This window comes from Vitis riparia, chromosome 17 (genome assembly GCF_004353265.1).
Source record: "Vitis riparia cultivar Riparia Gloire de Montpellier isolate 1030 chromosome 17, EGFV_Vit.rip_1.0, whole genome shotgun sequence".
Lineage (NCBI taxonomy): Eukaryota > Viridiplantae > Streptophyta > Magnoliopsida > Vitales > Vitaceae > Vitis > Vitis riparia.
Window position 1 is genome coordinate 16,670,249 of NC_048447.1, and position 24,745 is coordinate 16,694,993.

The 24,745-nt window shown below is 38.1% G+C and overlaps 2 protein-coding genes across 3 annotated transcripts; one reads left to right on the plus strand and one right to left on the minus strand.

Moving 5' to 3' along the window:
• The first annotated feature begins 666 nt into the window (after positions 1-666).
• LOC117904422 (VQ motif-containing protein 8, chloroplastic-like) lies at positions 667-1,560 on the plus strand. The gene is made up of 2 exons (XM_034817012.1): positions 667-1,155; positions 1,320-1,560. The coding sequence occupies exons 1-2, from the start codon at positions 769-771 to the stop codon at positions 1,356-1,358; spliced, it is 426 nt and encodes a 141-aa protein (XP_034672903.1). The 5' UTR covers positions 667-768; the 3' UTR covers positions 1,359-1,560.
• A 168-nt stretch (positions 1,561-1,728) lies between these two features.
• Positions 1,729-22,476, minus strand: LOC117904421. Of its 2 annotated transcripts, none has more exons than XM_034817010.1 (10): positions 22,119-22,476; positions 21,489-21,746; positions 21,010-21,244; positions 20,568-20,737; positions 19,265-19,407; positions 18,825-19,002; positions 18,066-18,645; positions 5,948-6,060; positions 2,609-2,852; positions 1,729-2,117 (listed from the first exon to the last, which is right to left on the minus strand). In XM_034817010.1, the coding sequence occupies exons 2-10, from the start codon at positions 21,677-21,679 to the stop codon at positions 1,890-1,892; spliced, it is 2,082 nt and encodes a 693-aa protein (XP_034672901.1). In that variant the 5' UTR covers positions 21,680-21,746; positions 22,119-22,476; the 3' UTR covers positions 1,729-1,889. The 2 variants fall into 2 exon arrangements, with proteins under 2 accessions (XP_034672901.1, XP_034672902.1); XM_034817011.1 differs by having other exon boundaries at positions 21,977-22,476.
• Positions 22,477-24,745: the final 2,269 nt, after the last annotated feature.

Sequence of the window (24,745 nt, forward strand, 5' to 3'; positions counted from 1 at the left end):
AGTGAGAAAGAGTGAAGAAAGAAGAAGAAGAATAAAGAGAGATCTGGCTAGTTAGGGTTTTTTTTTTTTTTTAAATTAACCCTTTCGTCTTATTCCCTCCTAAAAAATTAGGCCCAAGAGAGGTATGACTAGTTAGGGTTTTTTTTTTAAAAAAAAATTAACCATTTTAAAAAATTAGGTGTCTTTCAAAAAATGCATATTATATGCAATTATAAAATATGATAATACATTACTTAATTTTTGCAAAAGAAGCTATAAGTGAGGGGGTAAAGTGTAACAAAACCTAAATTTTATTAATTTTTTATATGCATAAATATTTTAAAGATAATTAAGCCCAAAGGAGGATATTCCATATCTCATCCTTAACGACCACCTATTATTGTTCATCAAGGCAAACTGAAGCCCGTAACACGCGTGACCCCGCGCATAAACGTAGCATGTTTTCAGATACTATGCTCAAAGCCTCAAACACAACCTTAATTTTGCCGTCGAGTCCGTACGCCAGGCCGGCAACTTCGTCCAGGTGCACATGTGGTGATCCGCCAACAACTGTTTCCCGGAAACCACTCACATCTCGACACGTCACCACCACTCCCACCTTTAAACGGTCTGTCAGATGGCGTCCTCTAGTTATTCATCTCGAGAACTTGCCCACGTGTCAAATCTGACATGGCGTAACCCCGTTCGCCGCCACGCCTGTATATATATTATATATAACCCACACGTCCCTTGCAAAGGGACAGCATAATTTGTAGGGTACCCCAAGCCATGAGCCCATCGCAATTGAATGACCATGCACATACAAAAAATGGCTTGAAAATCAACAAGGACTCTCATTTGATCAAGAAATCATCACCACCGTCGTCATCCTCGTCATCGGCGATGGCCGTAAAGCCTCAGCAGCACCGCCATCCGGTCATCATCTACACACATTCACCGAAAATTATACACACTCATCCCAGGGACTTCATGGCGTTGGTGCAGAAGCTGACCGGGTTGTCGAGGTCGGATGACGACGGTCCAGCTCAGCAGGCGCAACGGAAGGCGGAAAAGGGCGGTTTATCGGAGGATCATCGGAATAACGTGAAGGATGAAATGGAGTCAACTTCAGTAATCTCAGATGAGAATTGCAGCAGTGGTGCTACTGCCAATCTTGTAGGTGATGGGAATTCTTCATGTTTTCTGCCTCCGATTTATGAAAATCATCATTCATTTTTAGGAAATCTTCCTTTGTTTGCGCCAAATTCAACTGATTTTTTATGCTCAAATCATCCTTTTTATAATTATTCTGATTCTTTGATTTATACTCCTACCATCAGGAGTTCCATTTCATCCTCGACCTTGGAAGGATTGAGTGAATTTCGCGATTTTTAGTTTTTCTTTCATTTGTTCGCAATTGAACTTTGGCAAGGAGAGAATTTCAACCTCTCTTTTAGGTTTTCGTAGAATTTGGATCTATTTGTTTCTCGGTAGGATAGTCTCTTCGTCTGCACTTTTCGCTGACATTGTAAATGTACTCGATTTAATAAAATGAGAACTCCATATGGTGAGAGAACTGCATTTGAGTTTCTTGTGATATTGTAATATTACTCAAAAATTCTCATGGTGCAATAAATATTTGAATCAAAATATGAGCAGATCCTCAATTCGCACCAGATTATCTTGTCCTGCATTCAGCAAGGAAATGAATATATGTCCAATTACACTAAAACATACTAAACAGGGCAATTGAAACAACTGATCCTTTTTATTATTTTTGTTATTTTTCATGGTAGAAATTTACATCCCGGCCTATAAATATTTTTTCAAAAAAGATAAAAAGAAAAAACATCATATTACTCGAGACACATTTACACATATATATGCATAGTTTACAAGTTGCTATAATGTCACTTCCTCTTTTTCTCTTCCTTCTCTCTTTCAAGAAGAACAGGAGCTGCTGGAATGCTAAACCACCATTCTCTGAATCTCCTCATCCATCTCTCTGTGATTGCTCTCCTTGGGGGTGAATAATGTGTGAATGTCTCCAGAAAGGTCAGTATAACCATGAACTTGAGGGGAACCAAGGCCAAAACCACAGCTATGAGCAAGAGAGCCATTGCAAATTTGAGGCTTGCCTAATCACAATGGAAACACCTCATCAAACAGTCTTGCACTGAAATGTAATTGACGAGCAGAAGCTAAATCATGACATAAAAAAGCAGTGTTGTAAAGACAGGTATAAACAAATCTCCGGTTGATTCAGGGCCAGAGCATGTCCATGGTGTGTTTGAATAGCCCAATATTACTCAAGATTAGCATCTAATGTAACTTTTAGGCATCATTTTTCTCTCTGGTTACTGTCTCTCTTGTTCATCAAGTGACTTGTTACACCAGGCACTCCTGCCATTTACTCAGAGGCAATGTATTTATTTATTTCTTTATCTTTTCAAATGGCTAAATGGGGGCAGAATCCAATGTCTCATGTTATGATGTTCAGTGAGAGCTGCATCTTGTGCAATGAAGTTACAGTTTAAGTACCATAAATTATGTAGTGTCCTTCATATCAAATGGAAAGGAAGAAAGGGAAAGAGAAAAGGTTCATCACTGTCAAAGGAAGAGACTAAACCTGAGGGAAAATGACCAACAACAGGGCCCGTAACTTGAGCAGAACAATGTTCATATCCTGGACGAACACTTCAGCTTTAGAAATCGCATTTTGCACAGCCAAAAGCTGTTCCATTGTGTTCATTGTAGGAGGTGCTATTACCTTCACTTCCTCAACGGGCCTCCCTTGACCACAACATCTCGTAAGTGCCATAAAGACCGCAATAAAGATGAGTATCAGTGCCAAGGCATAACCCAGCCATCCCCTGCAAATGCATATCATGTAAGTTCTCAAGAAACAAAGTGCCCTGCAAATGCATATCATGTAAGTGCTCAAGAAACAAAGTGTCATGCAAGCAGGACAGAGCCAGCTGGGACCTTGGGGGGCCATCCCCTGCAAATGTATATCATGTAAGTTCTCAAGAAACAAAGTGCCATGCAAGCAGGACAGAGCCAGCTGGGGCCTTGGGGGGCAGCTGCCCTCCAGAAAATGATAAAAAATAAAACTCCACTACTCTGGAGCAAGGACTCGAACCAGGACTAGCGTTTGCCACCCCCCACCCCCGAAACACTGACCAGGGGCCATTGAGCTAAGGCCTACAGTTATTTTCAATTGGAAAAATATGTATAAGTATTAAAGGTTGCTCCCCCAAGTAAAGTCCCAACTCCGCCACTGCATGCAATGAACCAAAGCCAACTTAGCAAGCTGATTTAATTAAAAAATTTGTCATAACCTTTAGAAATACCTTAAAAATTTTCATGCACTAGGATTAGGAATCAAGAATATACAACAATATAAAATAGAGTTGTGAACCAACCACTGATGCCTATCTCTCCATCTTTCTGTAACTACAGCTATCTCTCTTTCTATCTGTCTGTCTGTCTCTCTCTCTCTCTCTCTCTCTCTCTCTCTCTCACACACACACACACACACACACAATCCCCTTGGACAATTCTAAAAGCAAAAGGAGTTTCAAGCCCTACCTCGAAACAGGGAGAATATTGTTTAGATCTCAAAAGCGAACCTCTGCCCTTTCCAACCCAATTGATCTTACATATATATATACATATATGTATATAAATAAATAGATTAAGAACTGTGCCAAAGAGAGCATAACCTCTGTATACAGGAGGTACACTTGGACTGCAACAAGTGCTCTAGTATAAGATATGAAAGAGAAAAGAGTAAAAAACAAAGGGAGAGCAAGTTCCCAGTTCTTTTTTTTTTTTTTTTTTTTTTTGTTTTGTGGAAATAGATCCTTTAAGGGTGCTCCAAGAAGGTGCATTCCCGTATTAATTACCATTTGATGACATGAAAGCCTCTGGTAATAACATGTCACTCACAGACACATGTCGTCCTCTCCACCCTCTCATTTCAACTACCAGATTTCATGCATGTCAGTTCCACCTTGGCAAGCCTGCTGCTCTAGCCAACATCCTAGACCAACAAACCAGTCCCAAGATGGTGATGGGAGGGCCAGCCAAGGATTAAGATGTGTTAAGTCCATATTGGAACCAAAGCCCTTCTCTCAACACAAGCAGACATATTAACATCAGGTTGCTATGTCCACAATTACACATTCAAAAGGATTAAGAGATCATTAGGTTGGACCATCTTGGAGGAATACTAACCCTTTTCTAGGCACCAACTGACCGGAATGCAGTAGTCATTCCCTTTACATGTGGTGTCACCTCTACCTGGAGGTAGAGGAGGAGAACCCCCTTTGCATTTACCATGGGAGAGCATCTGCGGTTCAAGGAATCTTAAGTGCTAAGGCATCTGCCTGAAATAGGCATCATATCAATATTACCCTATACTACAACATAAGAAATGGAGATAGTGAGCAAGGAAGTGCAGAGGTAACCACATGCGGCACATTGGGGATAGAAGAGGCCTAGTGCCTTGCCAGTGGAGAACTGTCCTAGCTAGATGGCATTTCCTTGAAATGCAACACTCCACAATTAGCTAGTTCAAAATGATGCCTATGCGTCAAAAAACTTAATAATGAAATAAAAATGGATAATTTGTAGTTGCATTGGGGCCTTCGATGAGGGGGGAAAGAGAGAAATAAATAAACTCAAAAGTTTCACTAAAAGCTTCTATGATTCTCACCTATAAAAAACCAACGAAATCTCAACATCAGAAACCGCATAATCTATGAAAACTATTATTATTTCTTTTTATTTATAGTCTTTGAAAACCAAAAAAAAAAAACTTCAAAAGAGTAAAAAATAAATAAATAAATAAAAGAGGAAAAAACAAAAGAAACATGAACATCCATGCCAAAAAACAACTGCATCTCCTAGATCTGCGAAATATCCACCATATCTACTGATATTACCCCAAGATACCCAGGATAAAAGTATCACCAAATCCCCCTCAACCACAAGGTTTCAGATCCGCAGTGAAGCAGCCTCTTTCAGGCCTGCCAGTGAGGCTATGCTCTCCACCACCTTAATAGTCAAACCTATGCCAGTGGGCTTATAGAACAGCCTCACAAGTCAACCATTATGGTCTCCAAAATTAAAGTTAACAACATTTATAGAGTATATCTTTTTCTTCATTAGGATGTAGTTTTAAAAGGAAGAGAATTTGGAAAGTGATTCTCTAGAGGAATTTACAATGAATGAGTTTTGAACATTCAATTGTGTATATAAGGTGGCGTCTATAAAAAATCTCCCCAATGCAAAAGCTTGATCTTCAATAGTTAAGCTCCTGGAAGAACTGATATGGATGAAATAAGTGAGGTTTAAATTAAAAAGGATGGCAGAAATAGCGGCATCAACTGCTTGGAGAAGAAAGGAAATCGATAGAGCTAGGGGACTAACAAGAGAGGAGGAAAGGGAGAAGAAAAAGGTAGCACAGTTTTTGTTGCCACTTCACCCACTGAAAGAAAAGAGGGCAAAAATTCCCAAGAGAATCACTGATGATGCTTATGGCATTTCCAGAAACAGTCACCAAAATACCTGGCTCATCATGTTTTCAACAGCTTTCTCTTCCACTGCCAGCTACCAAAGGAAGAGATGAAACAAAGAACTTCCTTTTAACAAATAGATTGTTGATAAAATCTCATCCTCCAAAACGAAGTAAGGCAGCTCTCCATTTTATATGCATCACATCCAACAGCATTAAGACCTTCCTTTCCAAAATTTCATTTCCCCAGAAACAAAGGATAATAAACATTCCAGCTTTCTCACATGGGAAAATACTGAATTTTAATAATGGACAAGCTATGCTTAAATTAATTTCATGTATTTGAGTAGAAAGGTTGACAATGACACTTAACAATCTCAAAAGCAACTTCTTGCCACAAAAATAACAAATAACACAAGAAAATGGTTGCTAGAGAAAGCATCTTACCTCCAAATGATGTAAGTGAAAATTGAGCAGAATGCCAGAGACTTTCTGCTGTCATCCCAATATGCCAGAGAAAGAAGCAACTTCCCAAGCTCCATAACTGGAAAAAGTAACTCCTGCAGGTCCATGGGATGTAAAAGATACGACAATGAGAACACTTATTGGAATTTAGTGCTGCCTTTACCTAAGGTGAAGATCAAAAGTAAAGCCCCATGATTGTACATGTGTGTGTGAGACCTTCATGAGGGGTTAGCAATGATCATAATTACATTTCCAATGAGAGATTTGTTATCACAATCTGCCTCTCGGCTAAGGATTGAATCAACTGCAATATGCAGACTTTTTATGGTAATTGTTGAACTACCAATTTTCCTAAAATGCTTAAATTTATAGGATTTGAGATCATAATATTATATCATGCACTCTAACACCCTTCCTCTTGCGCAGCCTTGTACCTACATGTAGGAAGACACTCAAGTCCATAGGCAAACAACCACAATCAGCATCTTTTGGGCTTACTTCATAAATTGGGGATTTAAATATACAGTTGTGAGTTTGAACACATGACCTCACTAAACAAGACTGATACCATGTTGAACTACCAATTTTCTAAAAGTTTAAGTTTGCAGGATTTTCACTCATAATGTATATCATACACTCTAACAGTAATCATCTGCATTCTCCCCTCAGGAAAATCATGGTCATGGTCATTTCCCTAAATTGATGTTGTTCCTTATTTTGTTATTGCTGAATTTGTTATTGCTTTATGCACACTGGACAGTTACCCTTCTTGATGTTCACTAGTAGTAATGGCAGAAAGATTTTTTTATACTATCACCAGGTTTCCAGAACTAATATATGAACTGTAGGCATTGCTTTGTGTATATTGAGGACTATGGGGAAAAGAGGAGGGAGTTGCTGGTTTGCAATAGACTCTAAGTCTTTTGAAATTTCTGTGGATGTGCTTGGGAAGAAACTAAAGGGGATTATTGTGGAAAGAAGTAGAGGATTCACTTCATGGATTAGATTTGGGAGCTCCAGCTTGTGCTGGCTGTTGGAGGGGGTGGAGGCTGGCTGTAGGGGTGAGTTTGCGCAGAGATTTGTTAAAAGCTGGGAGGATGGAGGTAGGAAGTTTAAACTAGAATGTCGAGCAAATGAGGCCGGTAGATTTTTATTATGTTCAGTGGTTGACTCGGATGCAAAGAGACATTGTTTAGTGTCCCCGGAAGGAAAAGGTTTTTTGGGAGGCTGGACCTTGCTGGCTGAAAAACTTTGCTCACTTGGAATATCGACACGTGATGAGCCTAGGGAAGTTTTTGCTCCCTCTAAGACTGAGAACAGAGATGGGGATTCTAAGGGGAAGAAAGAAAATTCCTACGTTGAAGCGGTGAAGACAAGAGGAGTCTCAAGAGTGAGAAGGCTAGGGGAAGCAGCGTGGCTACAACTGGGAAAAGAAGATGTGTCAAGAGGAAGGGAGCTGTTGGACCGATGCTTGGTTGGGAGATGGGGAGAGGCTTTGGTTTCGGTTCCAGACCTGTGTGCTCTGGAAAGTTGGGGGAAAAATCACTGGAAACCCAAAGGAGGAGTGAAGTTAGCAAGGATGGGGGGCCCTTTTATTCTGTTTGAGTTTGAGAAAAAAGCAGAAGCAGACAAAGCGTTACTTAGAGGTTTCCGGTGTTTTAAGGATTTGATTCTGCACTTGGAAAGGTGGGACCCAAAAGTGGGGTGTTCTCAAAGTTGTAAACAACTCAAGGAAGTTTGGGTGAGAGTGATGGGATTACCGCTGCACCTTTGGAGCAAGGAAGTTTTCAAAAAGATTGGAGACTGTTGTGGGGGCTTTGTTGTAGTGGATGAAAGCACTGTTGCATTTAAGGAACTCCAATGGGCCAAAATATTAGTGAAGTCGAAGGGGTTAGAATGGCCAAGTTCTCTGCAAGTGGTAATCGGCACTACTTGTTTTGCTATTCAACTGTGGTGGGAGGTGCTGCCAAGGGTGTCCGAAGTGTTTCCAGTGACCAGAAATGGCTTGGGAAAGGAGCAGGAGGTTAGGGAAGAAGAAGGAGGGGTTTCACGCGCTGGCTATGTGGTGAAGCAGATGCAGTCAACTGAGCAGCCTGCAAAAGTGGCTGTGTCATCTGAAGATGGAGAAAAACGTTACAGAAAAGACATGGAGGCTTCTTTTTCTGACTTGATGCCGACAAGAGGGGCAGAAGCGGACACATCTAAAAGAAGGCAGAAGTATGGTGGGGGGAACAATTCAAAATTTGGGCCTGCAGCCAAAGTTAATGGAACTTTGGGCTAGGTTTTGGAGACGGCAGTGGAAAGGAGGCCCAATGAGGAGGGCCTGCTTGGCAACAAAGAAAAATGTGGGCCAGCTCACTTAGGCCCACTTTCAATCATGATGGAGATAAATTTCCAGAGGAGGCCCAATGAGGAGGGCCTATTCATTTGCACTGAGGACTGTGGGTCGTCCCAGTTAGGCCCACTACCAAACACGCATAATTGTATGGAAGTGGGCCGACCCACTTTGGATTCAACTAAAGGTCCAGTTGAGGTGGGGCGACCCACTGTCAAAGACTCCTTTGGAGTTAGGGCTTGCGGGGGATGTCGAGCGGTGGTCTGTGGGTGTCCAGAAGGGGTCGATTTCGGCTTCCAACAGGGCTCGTCCCTCCGGCGCCAAACACCAAAGTACTTACCGATGAAGCTCTGATGGAGGAGGCGTCCAGGTAAACAGTTTCTCTTTCTCGAGCTTTTTTCTCGTTGGGAAAGCGGAATTTCTCTTCTTCTTCTTCTTCTCTTTCTGGGCGGGATGGGATGCTTGTTGCCACAGATGGGGGTTGCGGTCAGGGCTATAGGTCGAAAATAGTTGGGGGAGTAGATTTGGGTCCTCTAAGGTTGATCATGGCGGATGGAAGGGAGGCGGAAGTCCCCGAGTCGTCGGGGTTGGCTAATGGGACTATCGAGGAGGGGACGGAGGACGTTTTGGAAAGGGATGCTCAAGAAAGTATGGAGATTGGAAAGGGATACTCAAGAGAGTATGGAGGAGAAGAACGAAATGGGGGAGCTGTGTTTGCAGTCCAGTTGCTTGGCTAAGTTTAGCCGATGCCTCGGAATGCCGACGGAGGGCTTTGAAGGAGAGATTCTGTTTCTGCTCAAAAGAATGAAAGAAAGGAAATTTCAGAAGGGGAAGCTATATGGTAGAAAAAAGAGAAAATTGGAATCTTCAAAGTTCGAAAGGGAGTTGAGGAAGTTGGAATGAACTGTGAATTATATTGGAAGAGGAGAAGGGAGGGGGGGGGGGTGCAGTTCTTCGAAGTTTAGATGAAGATTCGTCTACTCTCTTGGAATGTTAGAGGGGCTAATAATTGTGATAAGAGGAAGGCGATCAAAGCTTTGATCAACAATAATAGGGTGGACTTGGTTTGCTTGCATGAAACAAAAATTCAGGAGATGTCAAAGGGTCTTATTCGGAGCTTAAGAGTGGGGAGATGTTTAGAATGGGGAATTGTGGATTTAAGGGGTACAACGGGTGGTATAGTGGTGATTTGGGATAATAGGGTGTTGGAATTGCTTGAGTTAGAAAATGGAGAACACTCGATTTCCTGCCATTTTAAGAACTGTGAGGATGGCTTTACGTGGACTTTTACAGGGGTCTATGGTCCGACCATGAGGAGAGATAGGAATGTTTCTGGAATGAGTTGAGGCTATTTACGGTCTCTGGAATGGGCCGTGGTGTGTTGCTAGTGATTTTAATGCCATCCTAAGCCCTGAAGAGCGCAGAAGAGGAGGGAGTTATAATTTAGACATGAGAAGATTCGCAGATGTAATAGAAGACTTACAGTTAAAGGACTTGCCTCTGTTTGGGGGTCCTTTTACTTGGAGCGGAGGGGTGAATAATCAGTTTTTCTCAAGGCTAGATCGCTTCCTGGTCAATGAGGAGTGGGATTGTCGTTTTAGTGGCTCAAGGCAATGTGTCCTTTCGAGACCAGTGTCTGACCACTTCTCAATTCTGTTAGAAGGAGGGGGTTTGAGAAAAGGACCATCCTCTTTCATATTTGAGAATATGTGGCTTAAGATGGAGGGGTTTAAGGATTTGTTGAAGGCTTGGTGGGAGGGGAACAACTTTAATGGTTTTGCAAGCTTTATTCTGGCTGAAAAACTAAAGGTTGTGAAGTTTAAACTGAAGAAGTGGAACAAAGATGTCTTTGGCAGGGTGGATTACAGGATGAATTTGGCTTTGGATCAGCTGCAGTTTTGGAATGCAAAGGAGAAGACTAACAAACTGTCTTTGGAAGAGATGGATGCTAGAAGAGAAGCGAGGAAAGAATACAAAAAATGGGTTTTATTAGAAGAGGTTACTTGGAGACAAAAATCTAGGGAAGTGTGGTTGAAAGAGGGTGATAGAAATACAGGTTTTTTCCACAAGATGGCAAACGCTCACAGAGAAGAAACAATATGGACCGAATTAGGATTAATGGTGTTTGGCATTCAAAGGAGAATGGGATTAGCGAAGGAATAGTAAATGCCTTTAGATCCCTGTTGTCCAATTCGGGGGATTGGCGCCCTCCTTTATCCAAGCTACAGTGCGAAACGTTGCAAAATTTGATGTTGATGCTTTGGAGGTGTCGTTCATGGAAGAGGAGGAGCATGGCGCGCTGGTGGGTTGTAGTGGGGATAAAGCTCCGGGGGTCTGATGGCTTTACAATGGCTTTCTGGCAGTTTGCTTATGACTTTGTGAAGGAGGATGTGATGAGCTTCTTCAAGGAGTTTTATGAACACAGTAAATTTGTCAAAAGGCTAAATGCAACTTTTCTGATTTTAATCCCAAAAAAGGTGGGGGCTGAAAATTTGAGGGATTTCGGGCCCATAAGCTTAGCGGAAAGTCTGTACAAGTGGTTGGCTAAGGTTTTAGCCAATAGACTTAAAAAAGTGGTTGGAAAGGTGGTTTCTAAGGCTCAAGGGGCTTTTGTGGAGGGTAGACAAATTCTAGATGCAGTGCTAATAGCTAATGAAGCCATTGACTCGGTTCTGAAGAATAATGAAAATGGGATCATGTGCAAACTTGACATAGAGAAGGCATATGACAATGTGGATTAGTCTTTTCTTCTCACAGTTATGCAGAAAATGAGTTTTGGGGAGAAATGGATAGGGTGGATTAAGTGGTGCATATCTACTGCAAGTTTCTTTGTGATGGTTAATGGAACGTCTAAGGGATTCTCACAAAGTTCAAGGGGATTGAGGCAAGGTGATCCTCTCTCGCTTTATCTCTTTGTGATTGCCATGGAGGTTTTTAGCTCTTTTTTTAAAAAGGTTGTGGAGGGAGGTTTTATGTCGGGCTGTAAGGTGAAGGGTAGGAACGAAGAAGGGGTTCAAATTTCCCACTTCTTGTTTGCTGATGTCACCTTGGTGTTTTGCCAAGCTTCTCAAGACCAGCTGACTTACCTAAGTTGGTTGCTTATGTGGTTTGAGGCCGTATCGGGGTTGAGAATTAACTTGGAGAAGAGTGAACTCATTCCAGTAGGGAGGGTAGAGAATATTGATGATCTTGCCTTGGACTTCGGTTGTAGAGTGGGTAGTCTCCCATCCACTTATCTGGGCCTTCCTTTGGGTGCTCCGTTTAAGTCGGTATCAATGTGGGATGGAGTGGAAGAGCGCTTCCATAAAAGATTAGCTATGTGGAAGAGACAATACTTATCCAAGGGAGGGAAAGCAACTCTAATCCGAAGTACTTTGTCGAATCTTCCTATTTACTTTATGTCCTTGTTGAGATTACCAAGTTCAGTTAGACGAAGACTAGAGCAGATTTAAAGGGACTTCCTTTGGGTGGTGGCATCTTGGAGCGAAAACCACATTTAGTAAGATGGGAGGTGGTATGCTTAAGTAAAAAGAAATAGGGATTGAGGGTCAAATGTCTTTCCAAATGGAATTGGTGATTCGCAAATGAGAAAGAGGCTTTGTGGAATCAAGTGATTAGAGGGAAATATGGGAAAGATAGAGGGGGTTGGTGCTCTCGGGAAGTGAAAGAGGCGCATGGCGTGGGGCTTTGGAAAGGAATAAGGATGGACTGGGAGTTGGTGGGCGCACGGATTTCCTTCAGTGTTGGCAACGGGAGGAGGGCGAGATTTTGGAGGGATAGATGGTGTGGGGATTCCCCTTTGTGTGAGTCTTTTCCTTCCCTCTTTGCTTTGTCCGCTGAAAAGGAAGCTTGGGTGGCGGATGTTTGGGATCCCTTGCCTGAGGGGGGTTGGAATCCCTGCTTTTCAAGAGCCCTAAATGATTGGGAGGTGGAGGAGGTGGAAATATTTTTGGAGCGTCTTCACGGGAAGAGAGTGCTTGGAGATGTAGATGATATGGTGGTTTGGACCGAAACAAAGAGCGGCAAGTTCTCGGCCAAGTCTCTCTACCTTGCTCTAGAAGCGGACTGCCCTGTTTTGTTTCCTTCTAGCTGTATTTGGAATGTGTAGGTACAACCCAAAATTAGTTTCTTTGCATGGGAGGCTGCTTGGGGTAAGGCTTTAACCCTAGATCTTGTTCAGAAAAAAGGATAGTCCTTGGCAAATAGATGTTTTATGTGTCTTGAGAATGAGGAGACCATAGACCATTTGCTTCTTCATTGTTAAAAAACAAGGGCCTTATGGGAGTTACTTTTTACCTTGGTTGGGGTGTCTTGGGTGTTGCCCTCTTCAGTTAGAGAGACTCTTCTTAGCTGGCTGGTTCATTTGTGGTCAAAAAGCGCAGTAAGGTGTGGAGAGCTACTCCTCTTCATATATTTTGGACGGTTTGGAAGGCGAGGAATAGATTGACATTCAAGGATGATGAGTTGTCAATCCAGAGATTGAAATATTCCTTTATCCTCTCTCTTTGGTCTGAGGCTAAGTTGTTTATAGTCGAATATCCTCAATCTATGGTTAACTTTATTGATTGGTTGGGATCCTTTTAAGGTTGTTTTTTGGGCCTGTTGGTTTTTAGGTCTCTTTCTTTTTCTTTGGCCTTTTTGGTGGTGGGCGTATAGGTTTGTATACCTTGCATAGGTTTGTATAGCTTGAGTCGCTTTTATGGCGGTCTCTTTTTAAATGAATTTATCTTTACTTATCAAAAAAAATAAAAAGGGTTTCCAGAACTACTTTTACTTGTATGGTCTCCTATCCTAAACTAGGATATATAAACCCTTCCATACCACAGCAGTGCCAAAAATTGAAACGAAGATTTAGGTATTCAAATTACACAATAAAAGTAACAGCAGTTTATTTTGGACTAAATTCGAAGTTGTTATATCTGTAGTTGAGTTCAGATCATGGATGGCATTTGAGAGCTTTTCCTTTTATATCTGTTTGAATTATAAGAGACATGTTTCAGAAGCAGTAACGGTATCCCAAAAAGAAAAAAGAAGATGAAAAATAGCAAGTGAGAAAGAAATAGTTTCACATCTTATAAATAAAACCAGTACATAAACTGAGTTTTTGGAGATTAAATTGGGGATGTTGCTAACCTCCTCTTGAAGGTGGCAAGGTTAGCTTTTCTCATACATACTTTTGTACAATAGATGCCAAACCAGCGACCCTTATAACAACTATATCGGAGTGCCTTTGTGGATCAGACTATGACCCATCAAGTTTTCAGATTATCCACAACTAGATGATGTTAGCCATATATGAATTGACCTGAAACCTCTGGGAGACCACTTGAAACCCTGATCAAGACCCATTGGCAGGCACCCATTCCATTGGTCATGCAATCTAAACTCAGTAGACAAGAATGAAAACATGGAAAATATGGGTGAAATATTGCTGATAGTTCAGATATTGAGCAGTATTGATATTTTAGATGTCAAGTGGTATCTATACTCTGGGAAGGATCCTCTTTTGTTTTCACAAATAACTGCAGCAGAAACATTTTTTTTTTTCTTTTTGGCAATTTCTCCTAAAACAGCCTTTGTTTTGATGGAAATTGCTAAAAACTGACTAGTTTGTGGGAGCACTCCAACAGTTAATTTAAGCTTCCATCTTCACCCTTTCCTCTTCTTCATTCAGGACATTAATCTTTAAGCAATGCTGATTAATCTTCATTAATTCTCACCCATTCTCCAAGCACTTTACACTCTTCTAGTAGCTTTGGGCATGTTAGATTGTCAAGTTTTCCCAAGTGACAGCACAATTTGTCAGTCATCCCAAAATTATGGATCTGAGCAGCAAATATCAACAATGGAGTTGCCCCACTCAGATGCTTAATAATCATGCTAGAACTTAGAAACTACTTGCAATATTGCCATAGCTCATGATATATGATTTTTTTTTCTTTAAATAGGAAAATATGATTGGATTTTTCAATTAAAGTACCATGAACCCTATAGGAAAAACCCCAGAAAAAGAACAAAAACAAAGTTAAGCCAACAGTAAACTCTCAATGATCTCCAGAAGAGACAGTACCCACTGTCAACCCCAAGGATGGATTAGATCACTTGAACAAGGATTTTAGACACACCATTTAAGTTGAACCAAAAACTCTTTCCCATTATTCCAGCTTTGACCCAGCATCTACACTTCATTTTGCCCTTTACATACAGCATGACCATGCCAACAAGTCAAGGAACACTTCATGGAAAAAGCAATGCCAACCAAATGCCAAAAAATGAGATGTAATGCCACAAAGATCCAGCCAACTTGCAATGGAGAACAAAGATTTGTGGACTACTCAACTCAGCAACACTAGTAGCACCAATTGACCATAGTCCACCTCATTATTAGCTAATCCATGTGAGAATCTTCCTCTAAGCTGCTTTCCAAGCAAGTGAGAACTGTGGGTGTGCAAGAATGTTATACCACATCACTAAGAATAGGAACGAATGATATACTGGGAGCTAGCAACCCAGGGAAAAAATTCTAAACCAAGAATCACCCCTATCATGACACCTTCCACAAAGGGAATCCCATCCATTCTGATGCTATAGCTATGAATGCAGAGACCATGAAGAGTCTTGAGCTTAAAATCTTGAAAACTACTGAAGAAGCTAGGTTTTTAATCACTTTGAGCATCTTTCAACCTGAAACAACCTTCAGCTGACCTATCAGCCAGCAAACAGAAAACGACTGGGAAGCGATCCTCAGAAGACTGACCCCCACATCAAATATGAAGCCAGAATTTACTTCTCAACCCACTCCCCACCAATATCTCAGTGAATGCCTGGAAAAGATTCCAACTTTTCTGAATAGCTTGTCAAATGCCATGGCTTATTGGTCCCCTTTCTCCCTCAACTACAATGCCCCTTTCCAAACCCAAATTTCTCCTTGATCATCATACCTCTACAGTTTCTCTCTCCAATTGCAAATCTCCACAACAATTTACCAAGCATAACTTTGCCAAGAACAAGTACTAATGCTCGAAACTCCTTTCTTTGAGGTGCAGACAGTATAATATTTTACCAAATCATACATCTTCTTCACCACCTCATATAGAATATTTCATTAGATTTTTCTAAATGGTTACCAACAGAGCCAGGGATACTGAAAGCAAACATAAATTCCACTGGGAGACTGGCTAAAGGCCTCATGATAAGCATGAGTTTACACCTTTTATATCGGGATGTAAATGGACCTACGTCCTGATATAGATGAAAAGGTCCACAATCAACAGCTTTAGTCTAGATGATCCCACTCTGGTCACAATTGCCCATGAGACCCAACATTGCTTGAAAAAACAGCACATATTAGCAATACAATAATAGTATTCTATCTCCATCACAAAATTACGTAGCATCATCAGCAAACACGTGGACAACCTCTAATTCTTACCCAACATACTTCCCTCTGCAGAAATTATGGGTCTATAGTCCTTAAAATCTCAGGAAACAGGCAATAAAAATAGCATTCAAACTCTAAAAAGAACCAGCACCGAGAAGGTCCCATAGATTGCTGCCAAAATGTCAAAGTAAATCATCAGGGGCCTTCCTCAAAAGACCTTGCCAGCCCAAGCCAACCTTATAGATAAAGAAGAAAAGACAATCTTAACCAATGCCAGGTTATGTAACTCTGTGATTCCAACACAAGCATTGGAAAAAAAAAAACCACCCCTTTCTAAAAATCTTTAACTTCAAATAACCAAGAACTCTTGCTTAAGTGATGCCGCTACTCTGGGCATCAACAACTCTATGGAAAACATTGGTATTCCTATCCCCTTCCTAAACCACAAGGCTCCAGATTTCTTTCTCCAATCAACCTCCTCAAAAACTTTATGCTTCCAAACCTCTTCAAAGCCTCATACTCGAAACCCACTGCCTCCACTTAGACAGCATTCAGCACTTTCTTTCACATTCCGCTACTTAATGTAATCCAAGGCTCACACTTGCCTAGTTCGAAATTGTCAAAAACAGCCTTGTTCCCCATTGTCAAGTCCTTCAAGCCTTCAATTTACTAGTTAATATGAAACTTGGCCCCCTTGCAAAATGAAGGCTGTTCAATTAATCTTTAATAAAAGCCCCAAACTTCTCCTTGGCCACTTGTCTCAAAATGAAAGAGATTTTCCAAGCCTCAATCCACCACTGTGAAAAAGAAAAGGAAAATGACCAGAACCCTCCCCTCTGAAGGGCCATACAGAATGATCCTATTAGTTCTTGAACAGACAAGAAACTGAATTGATACCCACCTCCAGCCCAATCAGCAACACCACCTTTTTGTCCCATATAACCAAAATACCATTTTTTTTATAAATAAGTAGAAGTATTGTATTACGAAGAGGGGCTAAAATAGCGCCCCAAAGATGTACAGTATAGAGACACTTGCCCTCTTACAGCTGAACCAAAACAACAAGAAATACAAAAAACACCTCCTCCCTCACCGAGAACCCACCCAATCAATAAAATCTATTAAGTTCAAAGGACCACCTTTTATAACCAAAATACCATAGGCATGAACCCTTATCAAGGGTGCCCAAACCAACAAGCACCCTACATCATTACTCCTCACAACCTCCCAAGACATAAGCTCCATCTCAGTTTCTTGAAGAGAAACCTCCTCAGTTTCTGGGCAGGGTAACCTAATGACCCATTTACCTCATAAACATAATTTGCATCCCTTGTGAACTTCATTGGTACGGTGGAGTATTAATTGCTTTGCATTTCTATTCCTTTGACATTGGTAAAATTTCTTATATACCAGAATAAAAATCTAATACCACAAAGAAAAAATACCTTTAACAACAAAAAGTGTTATAGAATGAAAAATAAATGAACATTAAGCTCCAATTAACATACACATCACCCATAAGTATATCCAATCCAAAGAAAAAAAATTAAATAAATAAAAACATCCAATTAGCTTGAATGTCTTTCTCCCTTTTATATGTATTGAAAAAGATGATGACAATAAAGCATAAAGAGATTCTGATAAAAATAAATAAATAAATAAAGCATAAAGAGATTAAAAATATGAGGATACACAGATAAAATTGACACAAACAGAAGCTCTAAGTCAAAATATAATGAAATAAAATGATACACACTAAACTAGTACCCAATGTTCAACTACATTTTCTTTTTTACCAATATACAGCTTATACATACCCTTACAGCTTACATGAATTGACCCTATACATCAATTACTCATTATTTTCACCTTATCCATGAAAGCACTTTCACCTTATACATGAATTTTTTTTTCCTTTAGTCCAAATAGTGTGTAGTTATTTATGTTATTAATTTCTGAAGTTCCAATTGAATTTCATATTTTCTTTTGAAAATTCCCTAAAATTGTTTCTTTTGTCAATGGAAATTTCAAGTCCTCCTACACATCTGGACAGTCGATATTTCTGTCAATCTAGACATTTTAATCCTCACATATAGCCAAGGAGAAACCTTATACACTTTCTTTAGACTACAGAGAGTCTAACAGATTTCAATATGGGTATGAAACTGCATTTGCCTCTAGGAATAGCCACCTAGGGAGCCAAATGTGATTCCTCACAGTGTCCCACACCAACAGTATTCAAACAAATTAAAATGCTTTTCTTCAAGGAAATTTAAGGAAAAAATGAAAAAGAAAGAAAAGAATCGGGGGAGGAGTGGAATAAACCACAGCACAGAAAGTTGAAAAGCATAGCCTTGTGAAAACTTTTAGAATTTTACCCATACCTTCATTACTGCCAAATTGGTGTCAATGCCATCTACTTTTACACCATCAACTGTTTCTTGTGCTAGCACCACCTTCTTATAGTTGCTTCTGGATTCCTTCACTACTTTTTCCAACATAGTCATTTTCCCAACAGCTATCTCACCAACAACAAGCCCAGCCTCATTAGGAACATCTGGACTTGTTCCGAAAACAAACCCTAAGTTAGAAACCATGGCCAAGGCTGAGATTGAATACATCCCACCTTCAACCACTGAATTGTTAGTCCTGTCTAATTCCCTTGATGTTGACAAGTTTGCAAGTGTTTCTAATATTAAGTCTCCACCTGGAAGCTGATCACAAAGATTAAACATGAGAAGAGCCTCGCTACGAAGAGGAACTGCAGAACTAATTTCTTGAATGGCCTGCACTCGCAGAATTCCAAGCACAGCCTTTGAAAGTGCCTCGTCACGTTCAACTCCACTAATCTGGAACTGATGAATAAATCTATGAACATATAAAATTTCTCGGATAATGGCTAGCCAATGGTCCCGACGAGTATGTCCTTTAAGTTCAGGAAATTCAATCACAACTGGTTCTGATCTACAGGAGAAATCCTTAAAAAATTAGTAGCTTATAATTTTCTCAGACATCAGCAAAGAAGCATTATGACTAAAAGGAAAGTAAAAACAATAATAAAATGACACTATGTAGTTTGAAAACCGGCATGTCACAATTAGATTTACTAAGTATACAAGAAATAGGTATGCATCATGCCTTACAAGGAAATTGATTTATACAGAACTGCCTTGTCAAAAAGTCGTGTACCCCATGGTCCTGTCAACTCAGGTTTAACGACCTGTTTTAAGTCATCTGATAAATCGTATATTTTGGCCTTATCATAAGATACAACACGAAGAGCTTCAAAGTAAAGCGCATGATCTGTGAGAATTAATCGACCTGCAAATCCCAATGTTTGTCAAAATAAAAATAAGAAAACAAATACTGCATAGAGTAAATGAGATAGTAAATGCTCCTTTAGATAAGGGCAATTTGGCATTTTAAAGATCTGAACTGTTAAAAACATGTCCCTGATCAACATGGATACCCACCCCACCCAAACACACATACAACAAAGATAAGTATCAAAATTACAAAATTTGGATTAAAAAAAAAAAGAAAAAGAAAAAAGAAAGAAAGAAAAATCATCCAATGAACTTACCAGGCCATGTAGAGATTCCTATATGTTCAAGAACTGGTTGGGTGGTAACCGTCCCATCCACTTCCAGGATCTTTTCTCCCCTTGAGGACCGGACAGTAGAAAGAAGAGATGACTCTGATTGGCACTTCAACTTTTTTATTGCTCTGTAGAAATAGTGATTGAATAATACGGAACTAGATTGAAATCATCAACCAAAATTAATATTGATGATGCCAAAATTAACCTGAACTTGAAATTGGAGTAAATAAAGGGCATGTAAATTCCAGATCTAGGGAAGCAAAGATTTAAGGAAGAACCCCAAATCAACAAACAAATGGACCAGGACTTTCTGATAGGCAAAAAAAAGGAAAGACCAGGCCTTGTAGCTGTCTGTTTTGTTCTATGCAACTGAAAGTAAAGAAACTTAAACAATTGTGACATTATCAAGTCTATAAGGATAACCAAAAAAACAACTGAACCCAGAACAGAAGAGAGAAAATAAAAATGTCTTGATGGTTATTTAAATAAAATAAAATAAACCAAAAGAGCTATTTAAGTAACCCAACCAAGGGAATTCAAGGCCTGCGAGATTAAAAAAAAGGAATATGTATATATATGCAACACAATACTGGTTTGTGACAACAAGGCATTTTTACTCTGTCCTTTTCATATGGAACACAAGTATTGCATCATGATAATAAGGTTATGTCATTCTACATCTCATCAGTCCCATTCTCATCAAACTACAGCTTGCATACTCAAGCTTTTATATGATATTTCAATCATCAGTTCTGAACAATTAACTGCTTACAAAAATCACAGAAAATATATAATTGCTATAAATAATAGAGAAGGCCTCCCTTATACGAACAACGCTTATTATCTAATTTTTTTAAAGAAAAAATTAGGTCCATGACTCCATGAATAATAACTAACATTTTTAAATAATTATTAATTAGTTAGTTTTTTTGGGAAATTTTTGTATATTATTAGAATTTCTATTTCCACTTACATAAGATCATTACAGAATTCATCAAATCATTGTTTATATGTTAACATTGATTCATAAAAGAAGGCTCACTTTTGTTAGACCCTTATCTCCTATTGTCCTTATAGTTTGTTTCACTGTTTTTTTCAGGCAAAACCTGGAATTTAGTTTAGGTTTGGGATTTTCAGAACTGGATCTTAAACTGGCTTTGTAGTTTGAAAGAAGACACTGATGGATAGAAGTATTAAAATTATGATGATGAAAGCAATCAACAACTGAATAAATCTACATCCATAAAATAAGGAGGGCAATCAAGGGCAATGCATTAAGTAATACCTTTCTAGTCCAGTTAGGTACTTATCATAGATGGAGAACTGAAGCCGACCATCAGTTGATGCTGTAAGCACCTCAAAAAGATTATCACTGATAATCACATTGGCAATGGTAGGAACCACCGGAGCTATTCTTGAAAAGGCTTCTATCCCAACAGCGGCATCTTCACCCACCTGAAACAACAATGACGGCAGCATACATCCACAAAAATGTCAAGAACTGCCACAAAAGTAGGAACCAGAGTTTCCTACATGAGCATTTAGGTCATGACCAAATTCATAAAGAGACTAAAATTCAACAAGTTACCCATTTGCTAAAACTTATTGACTATCTTACCAAAAGAAATACATCCAACTATAACATTGATAAATGGGATCCCAAATATCTAGCAAGAACATACCTCCTATCAGATGATCAAGATATAGCTAAACCAATAAAAACTTACATTAAGTAACGGTTGGCAGGTGGCACTTGGAGCTTCCCACGCTAGCATCATGTCGAATGTTAGACGTCGAAACTTTTTATCAGCCAAATGACCCGTTACTTGTGTTGATAGAGCAAGTGCCCTGAAACAACAGTATTCCAAAAAGTTCCTGGCAAAACATGATGGATGCTTTATAGAATCAGAAGCTTCTGCATCAAAGCTTTCACGAAGTTCCATTGTAGAAATGCCAAGGATTCTGCATCATTTATTTTTAATTGTCCATGAGAAGACCAGCAATTTGTGTATTAATCATTATATCAAAGAAAGATATGTGCAGATCACCAGTCCACCCAACATTTGTAGCAAGCATAAAATAACAATTTAAAAGGAAAAGAAATAAAGAAAGAAAAAGAACTTTCAATCACTCCTACAGCCTAAAATTCATTCATACATTATGGAAAGGTGACAAAATAATACAAGTGGCATAGCCCCTCACTCACTTTGAGCATCTTCTGACGACAATATTTGCAACAGGCGAAAGCTCCTGAATCCAATTTTTCCGAGCTGATGGAGACTTTCCCATCTCCTCAACTTCATCATTGAAGGAACTCCTGCTGCCAAGCAACCATTTGAATGATCCCTCTCTTACCAGACCCTCCAGCATATTTCTAGTTTTGCTTGCCATGGCCATCTTGTATTTTCCCACTCCGTAACATCAAATTGAAAAGAAACCCACCATCAATTGCTTATCGAACTCTCTGCATTCAGACAGAAGATCTCAAAGTGTTCAATCTCAGCAACTTTATATGAAAACCATCACAGATAACACAGCAAATGCCTTTTTATTGGAAACCCGAGTATCAAAATGCTCTCAATCTCTACAAGTTTCCAGCTGTGCAATTTCCCACAAAGACCCACAGGCCACAACAGATGACACACCAAACGAGTTTTTATTCAAAACCCAATTATCAAATTAAGCCAATAATACCTTCTGTTCCTGCAACTTCTCATAAAACCCAACAAAGATTACGCCCCAAATATCTATTTCGTCAGAACCCAGATATCAATTTTCACCATAAATAATTGCGATCTCTGCAAAAATTTCACCAGGAACAACGAAGATCAGTTACCTCAAAAACCAAAGCTTCGCCATGAAATTCTCTTAATTTCTGCAACAATTCACCGACCCCACCAGAGAGCACATTCATTGAATGGTCATCCAGAGACTCAGAGAATGAAAAGAAGGACGAGGAGTTCGCCAGTAGCTTGTCCAAAGAAACATTCACGAGGCAACGCCAGACGTGTGACGAAATAAATCAAGGCACAGTTAAAGAAGCCTCGACTAATCTTGACCCATCTCTCTTGGGCTCCTTTCCATACCCACTTCGATATGTTTCCTTCCAGGCGAGGCTAATCAGCCCACAGAATCCCAGTTTTCCATGTTTCCTTAGTTCTTATCTTATTCAACCTCACTGGTTACTTCTTCAATCCAGATATTTGTGGCCCATCTCATCCAATCTTCTCTGGTAAGCAGATTAAGGCCTGTTTGTTTTTTCCGAGTCTTCAAATATTTTATTAAATATGATTTGTTTTTTAAACTAAACTTTACCTTCAATAATTCAAATTTTAAATTTGAAGTTTCCCCAATCTATTTTTATTTACATTTCAAACAAACAAATTCAACCTTCAAATTTATTATCCATGAAAATAATAATAATTTTAATTATTTCCAAAGTTTTTATTCTATTAACCATTTTAGAAGTAGCTAAATTTAGTAGTTGGAATTTGGAGATTTAGAACGAGTCTCATGCAAAACGCTTCATTTGTATATGAGTAGTTGTAATTTAATATAGCTTTGATTGTCAATCACCTTGACTTTTCCACTTAATAAACTTTATTTTTCTTATTATTTTGTCATTTATTTATCTTTTCAAATTATAATAAATACAATTAGACCCACTCATCCTTTGTTCAATGCTGACACTTGGTATTAGAATTAATAGTAGAACATGGATATGAATTGGTAAAAGATGAAATGGGTGTTTGATAAATAAATTTAATAACTTAAAATGATTTAATAATTTAATTTAAGTGATTAAATATATTTTGTATAATAATTTAATGATACGATTTGAAGTAAAAAATAACTTTAAATAATTAATTTATTATTAAGTTTATATGTTTATTTTACTTTTTTTATCCTCATTTGTTTTACTTACCTTTATAATTTCCTTCACTATCCCACGAGTTTCATTATTACTCAATTTCTTTTTACCTTAATTATAATTTATAAAAATAAATATGTCAATTTAATTATTTAAAATTAACTTTATCAAATAACCTTAATAATTAAAATAAAAATTAAGTAATAAATTTTAAATCAATAATTTAATTATAATTTAATTAAATTATTAAATAATAAGTATTAAGTTTTACCAAACATTTTTTTATTGTCTTAATTTATGAATTTTTAATTTTAGAACTCCATAATTTTTTTTAGTATCGATACCTACTGAAAATTGAAACAAATCATTACATATTATGTATAAAATTTGATCTCATTACTTTGTACTCCATTTCGATCATATTGGTTTTTATTTTAAATTTATTAATTTATATTTTGATCTTATTTATTTGAAACCGATCTTATATATTTGTATCCTCAATTTTATTATTAATAATTGATATGGTAAATTTGATAGGTATTGGGTAAATTTTGCTTTTATATAAATGTCAAAAGACAAGAAATACCATAGTGGAGTATGGTCTGGTAGTAAGAAAAAGAAATGTTTGTTGTTTTCTATACTGTTTGTTATTGCCAAAAACTAATATAATATTGACTACCCATGCCATTAGTAGTTTATTTGTTCCTAAAAGCTCTTAATGTCAGCCAAGATTTTAGAGTCAATCAAATATTTTATAAATGTGTCGAAATTTAATAAAATATCTATACCAATTAATATAATAGGAAAATATTTTATGTTAATCCTAAATAAATTAAATGATTCCATATTAATACTCATTGAATTCCTATTAGTCACTTTAATATTGTGAGATTAAGAAATCTTTTAAAAATCCAAAAAAATAATTCTCATGTTTTTTTTTTAACCTAAGAAGCTAAGTGTTTAAATTTGTTTTAGTCACTTTAATATTGAGATTTTTATTTTTGGTTTTTGTTGGGATTTGGCTAGAGTTTTTTATTAGGGGTTTTTTTATTGTTGGGTTTCAAATTTTTGTTGGATGTTTTTGTTTTTTGTTGGGATTTCAGTTGGAGTTATTTATAATTGACTTTTATCGGGTTTGAAGATGTAAACATTCTAACTAAGATTGAAACTTAACCTTAGTTAAATTTCTTTTTAAATGAACTCAACCATAATACAACTCAAGTCATTATAATAAAGTTCTGTCAATGAAAAGAAAACAACCTCATTATATTCAAGTTCTCTTTAAAGTAAAAAAACAAAACTTAATTTATGTTAAATTCTTTATAAATGAAACAAAATTATAATGTAATTTAGGTTATTATTATGAATTAAAATTTAACTTGTATCATTATTATGATTGAAAATTTAATCTATCTGGTTCAAATGAACACCTATTGAGAAATTAATCTTAGTATAAAAAAAAAAAAAAAAAAGTAGGAATGTGATGTTTTTAAAAATAAACAAAATAAAGATGAGTGAAAATGTCAAAAGACGATCATTTCTCAACAAAATTAAAGATAGGGATTATTTTTATAAATTAATAATTATTTTGG

Coding starts and splice junctions, on each gene's coding strand:
- LOC117904421 (XM_034817010.1), bottom strand. CDS start 21,679: ATGGCCATGGCAAGCAAAACTAGAAATATGCTGGAGGGTCTGGTAAGA. Junction 20,738..21,009: donor CCTGCCAACCGTTACTTAAT/GTAAGTTTTTAT, acceptor TTGTTGTTTCAG/GTGGGTGAAGATGCCGCTGT. Junction 6,061..18,065: donor CCAATTTGGCAGTAATGAAG/GTATGGGTAAAA, acceptor ATGGACCTGCAG/GAGTTACTTTTTCCAGTTAT.
- LOC117904422 (XM_034817012.1), top strand. CDS start 769: ATGAGCCCATCGCAATTGAATGACCATGCACATACAAAAAATGGCTTG. Junction 1,156..1,319: donor GTGGTGCTACTGCCAATCTT/GTAGGTGATGGG, acceptor TCCTACCATCAG/GAGTTCCATTTCATCCTCGA.